This window comes from Lentinula edodes (assembly GCF_021015755.1).
Source record: "Lentinula edodes strain Le(Bin) 0899 ss11 chromosome Unknown C8R40scaffold_17, whole genome shotgun sequence".
In the NCBI taxonomy this organism is placed as follows: Eukaryota; Fungi; Basidiomycota; class Agaricomycetes; order Agaricales; family Omphalotaceae; genus Lentinula; species Lentinula edodes.
The window spans coordinates 711,267-725,629 of NW_025764323.1; the positions used below are offsets into that span (position 1 = coordinate 711,267).

The 14,363-nt window shown below is 46.6% G+C and overlaps 8 protein-coding genes across 8 annotated transcripts; 3 read left to right on the forward strand and 5 right to left on the reverse strand.

The window, feature by feature from the left end:
* C8R40DRAFT_1104466 (endocellulase) lies at nt 1-1,838 on the reverse strand. Its single transcript, XM_046228069.1, has 9 exons — nt 1,329-1,838; nt 1,171-1,278; nt 1,064-1,101; nt 909-988; nt 781-846; nt 699-725; nt 478-635; nt 380-417; nt 1-325 (listed from the first exon to the last, which is right to left on the reverse strand). Exons 1-9 carry the CDS (start codon nt 1,462-1,464, stop codon nt 233-235), a joined length of 744 nt encoding a protein of 247 aa, XP_046086624.1. The 5' UTR covers nt 1,465-1,838; the 3' UTR covers nt 1-232.
* Nucleotides 1,839-1,918: 80 nt separating this feature from the next.
* On the forward strand, nt 1,919-2,307 carry C8R40DRAFT_1160742 (ubiquitin-like protein; the record flags this gene model as incomplete). The annotated part of the gene is made up of 4 exons (XM_046230052.1): nt 1,919-1,933; nt 1,982-2,012; nt 2,072-2,171; nt 2,232-2,307. 4 exons carry the CDS (start codon nt 1,919-1,921, stop codon nt 2,305-2,307), a joined length of 222 nt encoding a protein of 73 aa, XP_046086625.1.
* Nucleotides 2,308-2,937: 630 nt separating this feature from the next.
* On the reverse strand, nt 2,938-4,299 carry C8R40DRAFT_209494 (uncharacterized protein). Its single transcript, XM_046234352.1, has 4 exons — nt 4,011-4,299; nt 3,843-3,957; nt 3,665-3,789; nt 2,938-3,612 (listed from the first exon to the last, which is right to left on the reverse strand). Exons 1-4 carry the CDS (start codon nt 4,084-4,086, stop codon nt 3,266-3,268), a joined length of 663 nt encoding a protein of 220 aa, XP_046086626.1. The 5' UTR covers nt 4,087-4,299; the 3' UTR covers nt 2,938-3,265.
* Nucleotides 4,300-4,619: 320 nt separating this feature from the next.
* C8R40DRAFT_1069526 (Diphthine synthase) lies at nt 4,620-5,595 on the reverse strand (the record flags this gene model as incomplete). The annotated part of the gene is made up of 4 exons (XM_046226122.1): nt 4,620-4,625; nt 4,667-4,943; nt 4,988-5,454; nt 5,533-5,595. The coding sequence occupies 4 exons, from the start codon at nt 5,593-5,595 to the stop codon at nt 4,620-4,622; spliced, it is 813 nt and encodes a 270-aa protein (XP_046086627.1).
* A 119-nt stretch (nt 5,596-5,714) lies between these two features.
* Nucleotides 5,715-7,660, reverse strand: C8R40DRAFT_1251243 (uncharacterized protein). The gene is made up of 3 exons (XM_046233696.1): nt 7,247-7,660; nt 6,795-7,190; nt 5,715-6,741 (listed from the first exon to the last, which is right to left on the reverse strand). Exons 1-3 carry the CDS (start codon nt 7,449-7,451, stop codon nt 5,843-5,845), a joined length of 1,500 nt encoding a protein of 499 aa, XP_046086628.1. The 5' UTR covers nt 7,452-7,660; the 3' UTR covers nt 5,715-5,842.
* A 709-nt stretch (nt 7,661-8,369) lies between these two features.
* On the reverse strand, nt 8,370-10,582 carry C8R40DRAFT_209389 (uncharacterized protein). Its single transcript, XM_046234351.1, has 3 exons — nt 10,178-10,582; nt 9,711-10,115; nt 8,370-9,655 (listed from the first exon to the last, which is right to left on the reverse strand). Exons 1-3 carry the CDS (start codon nt 10,371-10,373, stop codon nt 8,793-8,795), a joined length of 1,464 nt encoding a protein of 487 aa, XP_046086629.1. The 5' UTR covers nt 10,374-10,582; the 3' UTR covers nt 8,370-8,792.
* A 424-nt stretch (nt 10,583-11,006) lies between these two features.
* On the forward strand, nt 11,007-12,305 carry C8R40DRAFT_1251244 (uncharacterized protein). The gene is made up of 3 exons (XM_046233697.1): nt 11,007-11,517; nt 11,572-12,033; nt 12,083-12,305. The coding sequence occupies exons 1-3, from the start codon at nt 11,300-11,302 to the stop codon at nt 12,114-12,116; spliced, it is 714 nt and encodes a 237-aa protein (XP_046086630.1). The 5' UTR covers nt 11,007-11,299; the 3' UTR covers nt 12,117-12,305.
* A 26-nt stretch (nt 12,306-12,331) lies between these two features.
* Nucleotides 12,332-14,317, forward strand: C8R40DRAFT_1104487 (uncharacterized protein). The gene is made up of 4 exons (XM_046228070.1): nt 12,332-12,456; nt 12,510-12,927; nt 12,982-13,054; nt 13,103-14,317. The coding sequence occupies exons 1-4, from the start codon at nt 12,374-12,376 to the stop codon at nt 14,218-14,220; spliced, it is 1,692 nt and encodes a 563-aa protein (XP_046086631.1). The 5' UTR covers nt 12,332-12,373; the 3' UTR covers nt 14,221-14,317.
* Nucleotides 14,318-14,363: the final 46 nt, after the last annotated feature.

Sequence of the window (14,363 nt, forward strand, 5' to 3'; positions counted from 1 at the left end):
AAGAACGCGGTTGTGAAATCTCAAAAAAAAAAATATGAGCGTGTATGTAATCAGTCACGTGTACTTAGTACACGTCATTTCTCGAATCTTCGGCGAACTGCATCCGCCGTCCGGAGAGAGGGAGGCAGAGGTAGACTTTGTTTTAACCCAGTTTAACCGGACATCATAGGTATTAAGCATGCTTGCAACAATATTACAATACACGCAATATGTAAATAGACGAATTCCGAAGTTAAAGCGAGTTAATCGCAACACTGTAACTCGAAGTCATCAGCACTGCGTTTCCAGTAAACGGCTCCGTTCCGGTCTGGATAGCTTGAACGTACTGTGAACGCGAAAATTCAGGCTACGTGAATTACAAAATAGATGGACCACATACTTGGGAAGAGGCGACACCTTCATTTTCTGTGAGATAAGCTAGATGGAACGTGGTGAAACTTGACTTTGCATTATCGGCAAAAAGGAATGTTGGCTTACTGAAAAACTCTTGAAGGTCAACGTCGAAGTCTGTGATATCACCGCTAGCAGTCTTGAAGGAGAAAACTTCCCAGTTCGCATTCGGGCCGCTCCAAAGATCCCATTGGAATCCTGCAACGGTTATGTTGGACTTGGTGACTGAACCGACAGGTTGGATACTGAAATGAGAAAAGATTTGTAGATATGATTTTAGTTGTTCGCAAAGACCGAAGACATCTTACCCTCCTTGGCCAGAAAGCCAGATCATACTACCAACAATGAAATAAGAGCGTGCAGTATCATATATCTCAAGATAAGACATACATCTCATAAGAAGACGCGGAGGTGGCTGCCACTCCAGAAGGTGCTTTCCCGAACCAAATATCGTATCTGGATTGTCGGAAATATCAGCTAGGTACAGAAATCTGTGCATTGGGCTTTGTTGTTCTTACGAGACATCAGCTCTAATCCCATCAGATTGGGTCTCGTAAGTCCAACTCCAGCTGGTCGGGGCAGAGGCGATGTTCGAGAGCTGATATCATAATGCGCAGAATGTCACGGTTAACCTTCGTTAGAATGAACTTCAGGAATCCAATAAATTATTCACCTGTACGCCCTTTGCAGTGTTCGACAACACGTTAGCATCTGTATCCAGAGAGGAGGAAGGGAGTTTAGGAATGGTTTTGATGAGGCGGGCGACACTACAATACCCACAGCTTTTAACATTATTAGGATTATTGGCCCAATTCCAGGTCGTGGACCAGGAGACTGCATCCCCGGTGGTACTGATCAAAGTAGACGACTGATTACCCACTCCAGAGACTGATGATCTTGTCATTAAGAGTACGAACCAAAATGCGACTTCAACGTACGTTCACCCCAAAGGTTTTGGCAGAGCGTGAAATCTCCGGCTGGAAGGCAGTCATACTGACCTGTTATTGTCTGGGCAGAAGACAGAAGAGCGAGACTTAGGGCTGATGCAACGGTGGGGGCAGATACGAGACGCATGCTTGGTTACTAGAGCCAGTATGACACCGTCGGTTTTTGGTTTGGGCTTTTATAACGAGCTTTGTACGCGATGCATATGCACTTATGACGCGAAGGGTAAACAGGTAACTCCGTTGATTTCTTGCTTGATTCGAATAGCATAAAGAAGGTTCCCGAGGTAGTTCAGTGAGCATCGTTTCTCCGAATATTTACAACCTGAGTTGAACGTCGAAGACTGCAAAATGTGACTAGCTTGAAGACCGCGAAAAACCAGAGATTTTTCCGAGCTCCCTCATCGTAATTTTATCGGCGACATCAGCAGCGAACGCAGCCTAGCATCGCAGACAGACATAAGCTTTGTAGGTAGTTGGCAGTGGGTCGGAGGTCAAGAGCCCTTATACTCGCTGACTAAGCTGAGCAGCTCGTCTTTTCTCTCAACAACCATCTACATACAGGTCAACTTAATCACAGTGAAATGGCTCTCATTGAGGTACGTCGTGTAGCTTGAGTTATTGAGCCCATTTAACCATTGACGCAGGTCATCGCCAATGATCGTCTCGGACGTAAAGGTAAGCTTGCGCTCGAGCACCCGTCAAAAGACCGTGAACTGTGATCTAATTTTTCTCAGTTCGAGTCAAATGCAGTCCAGACGACACTGTTGGAGATCTCAAGAAGCTTATTGCAGCGCAGACTGGTACCGATCACACGAAGATTCAGTTGAAGAAATGGTGTGTAGTTATTACTCATGGTCCTGATCAAACAACTTACTGATTCTTCCGACGTAACAGGTATACTATATACAAGGATCATATAACACTCTCAGACTATGAGATCCACGACGGCATGAGCTTAGAAATGTACTAACCGACCTTTCTCCTCGATATTCATTTCTGGATGCTCTCAGCGCTTGGTGGGTGAGAGGTGGTTTTAGAGGTTTCAATTCTCTTATGAAACGCAATGTTATGAAACGCAATGTAAACATGTATGTTTGTCAATCGTAATGCTTATGCCCCTCTTCTAAGTCTTTACGCAATGCCCTGAGCCTTGCGCAACATTTTGCTAATGCTTCATCCCAAGATATCCAACCCTTTTCCTTTCAGAGCGCTAGGGAAGCTGCGCCAGCTACTAAAGCCGGAACTGATATTGCAAGGAGAGCAATCTGCGGGGAGGGTAAGGCACCATTTACTGCTAACTTCGTCGAGTTCTAATGTTATGGATCAGCAACCACAATCCCTGCAAGTGTAAGGGATAACCCACAGCGACCCCCATGCTGTTCTTTTGAGCAACGACGCGCTGTAAACCAGGGTCTATGGGTGCGGGTGCAGGCATTGGCGTTGCGTTAACTGAAAATGCGGAAGGTAAGATGATGCACCGTCTTAGTCTGTTATCGCTACTCACTAATACCGGCGGCAAAGAACAGAAAGAAGACAATTATTACTTGCTTGATCATTATCGTGTGGTTCAACGTTATTAAAGGCAGAAAAATAATTGAGTGCTGAGATAAATGTAGGAAAGAATGTGCGTCGACTTAGTGTGCGTCCAGGCGCGTGCAAGGTGATTTGAGTGAACGAGGAGGGTATTAGAGCTGTGGTCGACTCTTATAGGAACTATATATGAACGAGTACAAGGTCGATAATTCTCCTTCAGTCTGAATTAGGGAATTAGTTTGTGTTGTATGCACAATTACCCTGTTTGGTACAAGGTTCGCGATACTGTAGACACAACGTTAACGTGTTACTAAACCGGATACATATTCTTGCAACAAAAATCCAACTCCGAGATATTGTGCTGATTGCATATCGCTCGTCAGTCGCATGTGCTTTTATATCAAGCCGTTACCAAGGCCAAATCCGAAAGCCACAACACCAAGAGCCATTACTCCTGCGGTGCTGAAGAATGCAATTTTATCGGCCCCACTTGAGCTACTACTGGTGGCAGAAGTAGAGGCAGTGGAGGACGAGGTCGAAGATGAGCCACTGCCGCTGGAGTGCGAAGATGTGGCAGAGCCGGAACTGGATCCTGAACTGGATCCTGAACTGGCGGCAGAAACGCTCGAACCAGAGGCTGAAGTGCTACTAGCTTGCGAAGTAGTGGTAGTGACACTGGAAGTGTTGATACCAGTGGCGGAGAACGAGCCGGTGGTGGCGGTACCGGTGGCAGAGAGGCTCACTGAAAGGCATCGGTAAGAAATAAGGGGAGTTGGAATTGTATAGAAACGTACAAGCACCACATTCTTCGCTCTGGAGGGCCAGTGCATCTTCAAGATCTGAAGGGCATTGATTGGTCAAACACTCAGCAGAGTCTTCCTGGAATTGAGCGTTGGTGCAAAGGCAGGTCAAATCGGTTCTGAGGTGGAACGTTATTGGATGTCGAACATGGCGAACGAGGTCGAAACATACATGCCACTGCAGCCATTTGCACTGCTAGCCTGCGTAATACAGGCAAGCGCACAGCTAGACAAACTAGAAGCGGCAGAAGTAGACGTGGAAGCGTCCGACGATGTCACAGAGGTCGCTTGAAGAAAGGTTCAGATCGTTCGTACGATTTGAGTAAAGCTTGAAGCCTACCGTCACTTGAAGAGTCTTGTGCTCTGATAGATACGACTGCGATGCTCAGGTGGGCCAAGAGGAGGGTGAACTTCATGATGACTGTTGAACAACTAAAGACACAGAACTGGCTGTCTTCTTATACTCATCCGACGGGTGAGACTTCCAACTTGTGACATGACCCGAATGTAGTTGTGAACGGAACGATCACCCTGAGACTTGCGTTCGCGCGGGATAAGTTCAGCCTGTTCAGGTTCGAAGAGCACCGCTGATCAAATGTCAGATTCTCGCCTCCAGAAAGAAATACGCCGCTAGCCCCAACCCTGCCACAACCAGCCGCAAGCGCTCAGAACCGGTAGGAGCTCCTATTTGCACTAGTTGCATGGTCAACTATTGACCTCACCCGCAGACCTAAACTTTTCACACACCATTATGAATAAGTTGTGTAGAAGAAGCCACATGTACATGTACAAATCGATTTTCCTGGCTTATAGGCGCATCACAAAGCTTTTGCAGTATGTCATTCAGTCCAAAGCAACACCATATACTTTGCTTGCTACTTCTCTCCATCTCCCTCTCCCCTCTTTTTTCCCTTTTTCTCGATGTTCTTCTTTCCCTTCTCCCTCCATGTCAAACCTGGAAAGGGCAATAGCTTCCCCCAAAGCCTCGGCAAACACTTCCCCGTACTCTACTTCCAGATGGTGTAACCTTCTTCCAACAATGATCATGCTATGCAAAGGTGGACCGAACGCATCAGGCGGTGCACGAAGGAAGGATGACAGTGGGCCTGCGAGGATACGCTGGTCATCCAATCCACCCACTCTACTCATGGCTACGGCCAGCGTTTTATCCGCATCTAACACTCCCTCTTTGCGAAATGCTTCAATTTCAAGTAATTGAGTAACCGCTTGTTGGATAGTCATGTAACGCGGAGGCTCGTATATTTTGCGACCTCTTAAAAATTGTTAGTTTAATACAGATCCAGCGACAAAACTTACCTGGCTAGGTTTTCTTCATTCTGCTCCTTCACCTTGATATCTAACAAGAGTAAAGTGTGCAATCCACCCTCTGTATTCTCTTTTATCCGATCATAAAAACTATCAGGCTTCCACGTCTCCGTGAAGAAGACTAATGAGACTGTCTGGCCAAAGTTGTACAACTGTAGCCCGGATGCCCCGATTGCATTCATAATCGACGCGTTATGAATCACTCTTGTTGGAATACCGAGATGGCGGGCGCGAAGGAGAATGTCGGTGTGAGTCGTCGCGCCAAACGGATCACCAACAACCAAAAGACACACATCTTCCTTATCAGCGTCCTTCAAAATCTCATCACTGCCGCATTCTACCAGATCTCGGTCTGCAACAATCACTTCTTTGCCGTAGAATGATTCCAGTCGATCTTTCTGTACCATGAGAATAGATGTGTAGGCTTCGAGGTAAACACGAGAGGCGGATTTCACTGCCTAGTGGAAATGTGAGCTATAAAGCATCAATGTCGAGCACGCAAGTACGAATAGATAAAGCTTTAGTCCGGAACATACCTCAAGTCCACGAACAGTGATATCTTTTTCATCACAAAGGCCGAGTCCGACGACGAAAAACATTTCAAAACTTCAAATCGCTTTATGTTTCTGTAGTGGTAAGAGAGAAGAGTTGATGCCGGTAATTGTTTACCGGCATCCTAATCGATCTCCAGTTGCAGTCTGATTTAGGTCTGATTCAAGACAGACTTTACATTTACACCGGAGTGTGTTTTCATCTCGCATCTTATAATAGGGCATGCTTGAATGTTCATGAAAATTCATTACTAATATCAATAACCACAGCTACAAAATACTTGACCATAATTCATTAGTCCTCTGTGTATGTCGGAGGAACATCGATCACCTCTCTCTCATTGGGAGCAGGAAGCCTGACGCCAGAATCGGTGTGCAGTCTGAGTTCACTTCTACGAAGCTGCTCATCTCGAACCTTCAAACTCTGGGCATTTTTCATCGACACAAGACGACCTGAATCGGGTCCTGATTGACTCGCCCGCGATGAAGATCCTGCAACAGATCCTGCAACAGAAGAATCCATAACAGCGGACGGAGAATGTGGCGGGGAAGTTCCATCGCGGTATAGAGCATCAGGAGAGAATGCACCAGATCCAGGACGACCGGACGAGGAAACAGATTGCATAGGAGGCGGGGAATTGATGATTGATCCTCCCGAATTCGGGCCATAATGACCAAGTGGTGGGGTCCCTGCACTCAAATCTAGCATCCCGGGAGAATGGTGCGCGCTTCTTCTCCGTCTACGGAAGAAGAAGTATAGCGCAAGAATAATTGCAGCAAGCCCCACAACACCTCCAACGACACCACCGACGATAGCACCAACGGGAGTGCTATGACTACTGGATGACCCCCCTGAGCTTGAACCCACTCCGGTAGAATTGGATGAACCCTCGGTAGAAGAAGAATTGGAGGGGTTGGTTTGTATGATAAAATATTCGATGCTAAGGTACTGCGGTTGGGGGGTACTGTTATAAGAAGTAGCGACATTCAGATTATGCTGTGATGCGGACAAGTCTGCAAGGGTGAAGAGAGGCCAATTGGAGATATTTGTGTAATTGCCCCCACTGTTGGAAGTCTTCGCACTTCCAGGGAGATCGAAATCAGTCGACTTTCCATCGATAGTATAAAATGCAGTGGTAGCATTGTACTCCGTAGGACTGCCGAAATTCACTGAGTATAAAGTGGTTGAGGTGCCTATGTAGGTAATCGTACTTAGTGCCGAAGATAGGGGTTCAAATCATACGTACCGTTGAAAGATAGGCTCATACTCGTTCCAGTGAGATCCGTGGCATTCGAGTTGAGACCTTGGAAAGACCATCCACCAGAACTGTTGCTGTAAGAGATCGAGGGGTCGCTATTATGAATTCGAAGAGTCACAGCGTCTAGGGGATCTGAAGGTAATGGCTGATACTGGATACTATCTAGCCAGAGAGAGGAAGTTGTGGGCGAATCTGGATAGAAGAAGAAATTGACTACCAGGGTATGCTCGCTTGTGGTGCCAGATAAAGTCCCTTCGGAATCGCATGCAATGTAATTCGTGACCTGGGAAGTGTCCACCGTGAAACTGGTGATAAGATGGTTATCTACGTTGCAGTACCAGCCGTAAATTCCCTCAGCGGCTACCATCGCACGAACGAAGGTTCCTGCGAGCTTCGAGGTAAGTACCAACAAATCAGCAAGGAAATATGTGATCTTGTACCATTGAAACTGAACGTTAATGAACCATTGTTCGACGTTCCACTCAGTCCAGTAAGGGTGTGATTGAAGACAGGTCCGCCATATCCCTGCCCATCTAATTTTCCCGCAGAATCCTTGGAAAACGCACTTGAAGGGGTGTACTGGATCGATGGGTCCGTATCATCCACAACGACCAGGCGGGGAACAGCAGTATCTGGGGTGGTCATTGCAATCCTGGTCGAGCTGTGTTGAGGGTGGTAAAAGAACAAAACGTGGGCTAGCGCCGCAAATGATCTTCATATAGATAAATTGACAACAAAATGAGTGAAAGGAGGCCGCCCGGCGTCAGATGTTTACAGCGTGTTCGGAAAATGATGACAGACGCGATTTTTTTTTCGCTCAAAAAAATAAAATAAAATAAAAAGGTACTCGAGCTTATGCGTCGGATACTGCACATTTGTATGAGATTTTTACCTGATCAGCCAGGGAAAGATGCAGCAGGGCATCTGCAATGATAGCACAAAGGTCCAGGAGGGGTGTGGGGTGTCTGGAACTACTTCAGCTCATCCTAGGGATTATTTCTGGAGCTTTAGGAACAACCTCTACTTGTATATAGCCATTAGGTATGGGATGATTTTCAATAGCAATCAGCACAACATCAAGTGCTTTCTCGTTTGGGCAAATTTTCTTCGGTAGCCGACGCGTACCTTTTGATTTTATTTTATTTTATGGGCTGATAAAAGTTTCGTGATTGTCATCATTTTCCGAACACGCTGTAAGGGAGCAAGGGTCGACAATAACATGAACTGGACGTATCTAATTTATAAACTTGTATATGTAGTTGCAGTATGTTCAAGTGGTATGCTGTAGGCTAACCGGAAGACAGTAGCCTTCAGAGGTTTGGCCTGATCTTAGTAAATTTTAGTCGCAAAGTTGTAACAAAGTGCAAAATGCTGCAAAAGCCTGCAAAAGTATCAATGTCAGCGTCGTCGCGTGTAGATGTCGCGTATCAATGATGAATGTTTCTTGCAAGGGAAAACGGAAACCGTGGATCTCGGGGGTGCTTACCCCGGTACATATCTATCTATCTCCTGGTGCGTATTGAATGATCAAATATGATCGTCAGTGCTTCCGCTCTACCCTCTAAAAAACAGTTCCCGCTTCCTAAGCTTTCATGAGGCTTCCAAAGCGCCGCTGTGTCGGACACTAAGTAGGCGGTGAAAACGCTGCCCGCCAAGTCCAAGTCCAATGCAAGTTTAAGGGACAATGCTAAAGATGACGGATGTAATTCGACAAGATTCGACAAGGGGATTCAACTAGTGGGAGTGTCACATGTCACCAGCCAGTGCTAGTGGCCGCTCCGTCCAGGTCCTGTTCAGAAGAAATCACCTGGAAAGCAACGGAAAGCACTGAGCATCTCAGCAAGAGTTGGCACCATCCTGCACTATCGCAGTAAACTTCCGACATGCGATAAATGTACATACATTCTTAGATCAATGAACCAAGAAAAGAAGAGGAAAAAAGTCCGGAGTTGGTAGACACATGCTCGGGTTAGCATTAAACGCTCGTCAAGATTCTGTATATGTTGGCGGGACATCATCAATCATCCCATCATCTCTAGGTGGTATCCGCACACCACTATCATCGTGTTGGTGTATTTGACTTCTCTGTAACTGTTCGTCCTCCACCTGCAGAATCCGAGGGCGTTTCGACATCACGAATCGATTGGAATCCCATCCGGAAGAGTGCTCTGGGTGGCCCGATGACGAAGAAGATCCTGCTGCACTCGAAGAAGCAGACGGGAGACCTGTATAGGCAGTAGAGTCTTGAGCAGCAGCGTATTTCATGGGAATGTGGGTTGTTCCGGGAGGCGCAGCGGACGTGATGAAAGGAGTTACTTCCAGGGTATCCCCCCCAAACGCGCTTGAACGATAATAACCTGGACCACCTCCCGTAATATCCAACATCATACCACTGTATTGATCTTGTTTCCGTTTCCGGAGATAGTAGAGAAGAGAGAGGAGGGCGGCGAGGCCGATGACCCCGCCTATAACACCTCCTACTATAGAGGCGACATTGCTATGACTTCTACTTGTGGAATCGATTGAGGAGGAGTTGCTCGCATGTTCCAGGGATGTAGAGTTAGCGGGATTTGTTTTAACGATGAAATAGTCAATACTGAGATACTGGGGTGTTTTGCTGCCGTTGTATGAGGTGGCTACTTCGATGTTGTGTGGGGAAGTTGATAGATTGGAAGCGGTGAAGAGAGGGTAGTTTATTATGTTCGAGTAATTGCCGGTGTTCTGTGATTTCGCGCTACCCGGGAGATCAAAGTTTACGCCCGTATTTCCGTCGATGGCGTAGAAAGCTGTACTGGCATTGAATAGAGTAGGAGATCCAAAGTTCACTGAATACAGGGATACAGAGGAACCTTTAAAAAAAGAAGCATTCAAATATCGTACTATCCTGCATGAAGTTGAACATACCATTGAATGCGAAGTTCATGCTTGTGCCCGTTCTCTGTGTACTATTTGATTCGAACCCTTGCCAACTCCAACCTCCAGAGCTATTGCTGTATGTAACTGAAGGATCACTGTTATGTACTCTGAGCATAACAGAATCCAGCGGATCGGACGGTAATGGTTGATATTGAATGCTATCGAGCCAGAGGGACTGCGTGGAATTTGAGGTATCAGTCGGAAGGAAGAAAAGATTTACGTCCAACGTATGGTTGCTCGTTGTGCCCTGCAGAATCCCTGCAGAGTCGCAGGCGATATAGTTGGTAACCTGGTTTGTATTGACCGTGAAACTAGTGATTTGATGGCCGTCCACTGTACAATTCCAGGAATAAGTTGTTCCAACCGCAGCGACCATGGCGCGGACGAAGGTCCCTAGAAGGGAAGTATAAAACCTTTGGTCTCCAATTCGGGCAAAAAACCGGTAAATTACTCACCGTTAAAGGTGTAGCTCAACGAGGCATTTGTGGTGGTCCCGGTGAGGGTCTGGTTGAATACTGGGCCTCCATTACCAAAATAATCTAAGGTTCCTGTCGAATCGAGGGAGAACGCGCTCGATGGCGAGTATTGAATGGTGGGATCCGTGTCATCCACGATAACCAGTCGGGGAACCGACGTGCTGGGAGTAGTCATATAGTAGGTGTGTATCTAGACAGGAAACAAGATAGAGGAAGGGACAAGAGGATATTAGTAGATCGTTGATGAGGATGATCAATGAGCCTGACTCAATGACGAATGCAAACGGTTGCCATCTACAGGCTGGAATGAAGGACGGCAGCAAGGCTGTGTTGTTGTAACTTGTATATTACATTCAGCAACATTGGCGACATCTCTGCAATTGCTTGTATACTTGATCGATGGTGCCTTCGAAAACTTTCAACAGCGTCTGCCTCAGCAAAAAATGTTGAATGACAATGGCTCCCGTTCCGTAGATGTGCCTACATATCTGGATAAACTTAGAACACCGAGTCCACCTCGTGAATGAACATGCTCGACCGACGACAATACGGGCGCTGAGGCAAGTTCAGAGCTGCTCCGTCGACTGCACACGTTCATGAAATACTTGTATACCCGCACGCATGACAATTATTGCCAGACAGATCCTGAATAAGTATAAGTCGAGTTCCGACAGTTCGTAGCGGACAGTGGGTGATTGCAGGAAACACTGCTACATAGCGGAGCGCTGAGGCGGCGGCTGAGCGCTTAAAGTAACGCACAGTCCCGAGCGCCTAAACTTCATTGTGATATACCCCCATTTGGGAAGTAATGTTCTCTTCCGAATCTTACGATTTCGGTGTCGTTCGTGAACGTGTTGTCCTTCATTTGTCTCCTGCAACATCAACAAGCAGCTTCCTTAAAGGCTAATATCTGTGTTTATCGAGCTCTGACGCAGTGGCAGCAGCGCGGGCACACTTTTGATACGTCCTATCACCGTAAACTTTACTTCTTCCGGAATCTTGCCACTTTTTCCCTTGTACTCCACTGGCAAACCACACGATTCTGAATCGAGGTCGACCATCTCACCTAAACATAAAGACAACGACGTCTTTTTCCTAGTAATGAAGACTGAGCACAAACCTTTGGCAGCGTATAGAAGAATCTCATTGATATGTCTCTTTTTACTTCTCGCCGCCTTTGTTCTTCTGTTGCTCGTTGGGATATCACTTCCAATCGTGCATCCGGTATACATTATGCGGGTATACGCAACGCCCACCGGACCAGCGACCTCGTTGGATACAGAGTTAAGGTTCGGAGTATGGGGAGTATGTGCTTATAGGTTTGTGTTGATTTACAATTGTAACGTCACTTGTATCTAACGCGTAATTTACAGTCAACTTAACCCTCCTTCTGTACTTCATGATACCGGTCTATGTTATGGACCCAGACTTGGATATCAAAACGTTATACCCTCTATAATCCTTTCCGAAATTGGATTATCCCAAGCTCTGTTAGATGCAGCACTGAAGGGCTTACTCGCTGTGCTCATCATACACATAATAGCTGCAGGATTCTCTCTCGCCGCACTCTTCACATCGCTCTTTTTGGCCTCGCGCAGCATGACCATTCTCTCACTCGTGTTGACTGTCATAACAGCTATCCTGAGCTCGGTGGTATTTGCAGTTGACGCAGTGGTAGCAGAAGTGGCAAAGTCGAAGATACCTGCCTTAACTTCAGGCGATCTGACTGTAGGAGTTGGGAATGCTGTATGGATGGTTCTAGGAGCATTGATAGCGTCATGGCTTGGGGTGATATTACTTTCTGCCAGGGCGTGCTTTTGCTGTGGTGTTCGAAGGTAAGTTTAGTCTCTACTTTCTCAAAACAATCCACTCAACCTGTTCCAGACGATTTTACGAGTTTGAGAGGGACAAATACTAAACGCACTGGCGTAAACGGTTTACGAATCCTTTTTGAATGCATGACGATGATGTTCTTTTACGAACGACTGATAGGAAGGAATTTATACCTCAGCCTTCTCAGATACCATTAATTATCTACGCTGGATATAGACACTTCAGAATTGAATTCACATAATCATTACAATGAATGGACGAAGTAGCTTCGTACAAATTTCACATGACCATATCTTCACTCTTGAGTCTTAACCATCTTGTCCAATTACTACAGATGATGAAATGAGTCTACCTTTAAAGCTCTTTTCCATCCTCAGCTGGCTATCTCTTGTTATTGCAGATGCGACGAACAACACCACTGCCGGGTATTAATTTCTTATTGGATTGTACAAAAACGTTCAATTGATACATTCTCCAGGGTTCCTAATGATCCTTACCTCCAATACAAGCCTGAATTTGCCCGATCTCTACCTGTACAGACTCTAGTCACCGGTGTTGTCTTTACTCTCGTCGCTGTTCTCTTCGTCCATATCGTCTTTACCGGGCAGTACCACTGGCCGCTTGCGCCAGTGAATTATGCCCTCCAGCTCTCAGGCGTCGTCACTCTACTCGTATCCCTCATTGCAACCATTCATGTGATATTCTCATCAGCGATACACGAGAGCCAGCATTGGCCATATATGCTCAGTTATATCGCAGTCAATGTTCCTCCGTTGGATATGCTCAATGTGGCCCCCGATCCTGACAGCGACACTCCGTCATCAGAAATCACTTGGTCACCTGCAGAGAGAGGAACTTGGTTAATGATGAATGCATCGGTCTCCGCATTGGCGCAAGTATGTATGGTGTTTTCCAATCCAGTTCTCGAGTTTATATCTGCACCTTTCTAGATAACTCATATCCAATTCTTGACCTTATTATATCCCTCACGACTTGAAGGTCGTCTGATCTACTGTCTGCTCGGTGCGTAACTCTAACGTCGCAGCTAATCCTTCTATATCATTGTTTTAGGCCCTCTTGCGGTCCTGGCAGCGATCATGCAACTCATCCCCATCCAAGCGAATACTAACTTGATCAACATCGCCAACAACATCCGCAACGTCTGTAACGCTACTCTCTCCTTACTATTCACCGCATCGCTTTTCATCTGGGGTCTTCTTGTCAATCGTTCCCAAGCATGGCGTACGGACGGAGGCACCGCTGTATTCGGTGCCAGTGCTCTCAGTCTGGCCATGGTGAGCACCGCACTCAACTTCCTCTATGTTCCCAAGAACGAGGAATATGTATGGCTTCCTGGTCTTATCTGGGCTGTCATCCTATGGCAAAGTTTCTTGGGATGGTGGTGGTGGGTCGGCGCAGGGAACGGCCAATCGACAGAAGATGCTGTTGAACAAGTGTTCAGAAGAGGCGATAAATTTTGGAAGAAGAGACGCAAGGCAAAGTCGAAGAAGGATAATATCAAATCAACTTCTCAGCGGGGTACGGATCCCGAGTGCTCTGATGAGCATGTGGCGAGTGTGAGCGGTAGAAGCTCGCTCAGCGATGATTCTACTTCCCATAGTCGAACTATATCCGCTGGCGCGTCCGCCGAATCTCCACCGGTTCGTCGTCGGGCCCGTCGTGCTCGTTCCAGTGGTTCTGCAACTTCCATGTCAACCGAAGAGAGTATAACCACCCTTCCTCGGTTCCTCCCTCAAACTGTTCATGCGTGGTATAATAATCTCCGCCAGGCTCATGTCACAGCCGCTCGCCGTCAGACTGTTGAAAGAGTGGAGCGCATCCGCGAGATTGAGCGGGGAAGAATGGATTCAAGTGGTGAAGTTCCGAGTGGATGGGGTTTGGGGAGCTTTGGATGGAAGGTTGGGAGAAGTCAGGTTGCTCAGTACGAGATGGAGAGTAATCCCCGACGAAGACGTAGGAGTGACGAGCGCGAACAGCGTGGAACTGGGAGTGAAGACGATTTCAATAATATTCACTATCCTCCATCATCGTCGGCGAAATTGAACAAACAAAACACGACTACCTCCCCACGGCACAGTACCCGTGTGGAGGATAGTCGACCCAAGTCGATATGGTGGTGGGGACCTCTAAATCGATGGAGACTGCAGGATTCCACTACCTACCATTAAAATTTGTAATCATGGATTTACTTGATATATTTTCCTTGTTATTAGCATCTGTTTCCTCTCTGTTGTATGTATGTATGTTAATAAGGTTCACTCATGATGGTGTATGATTAAGTATTGGGAAATTTCCGCTGTGATAATGACAT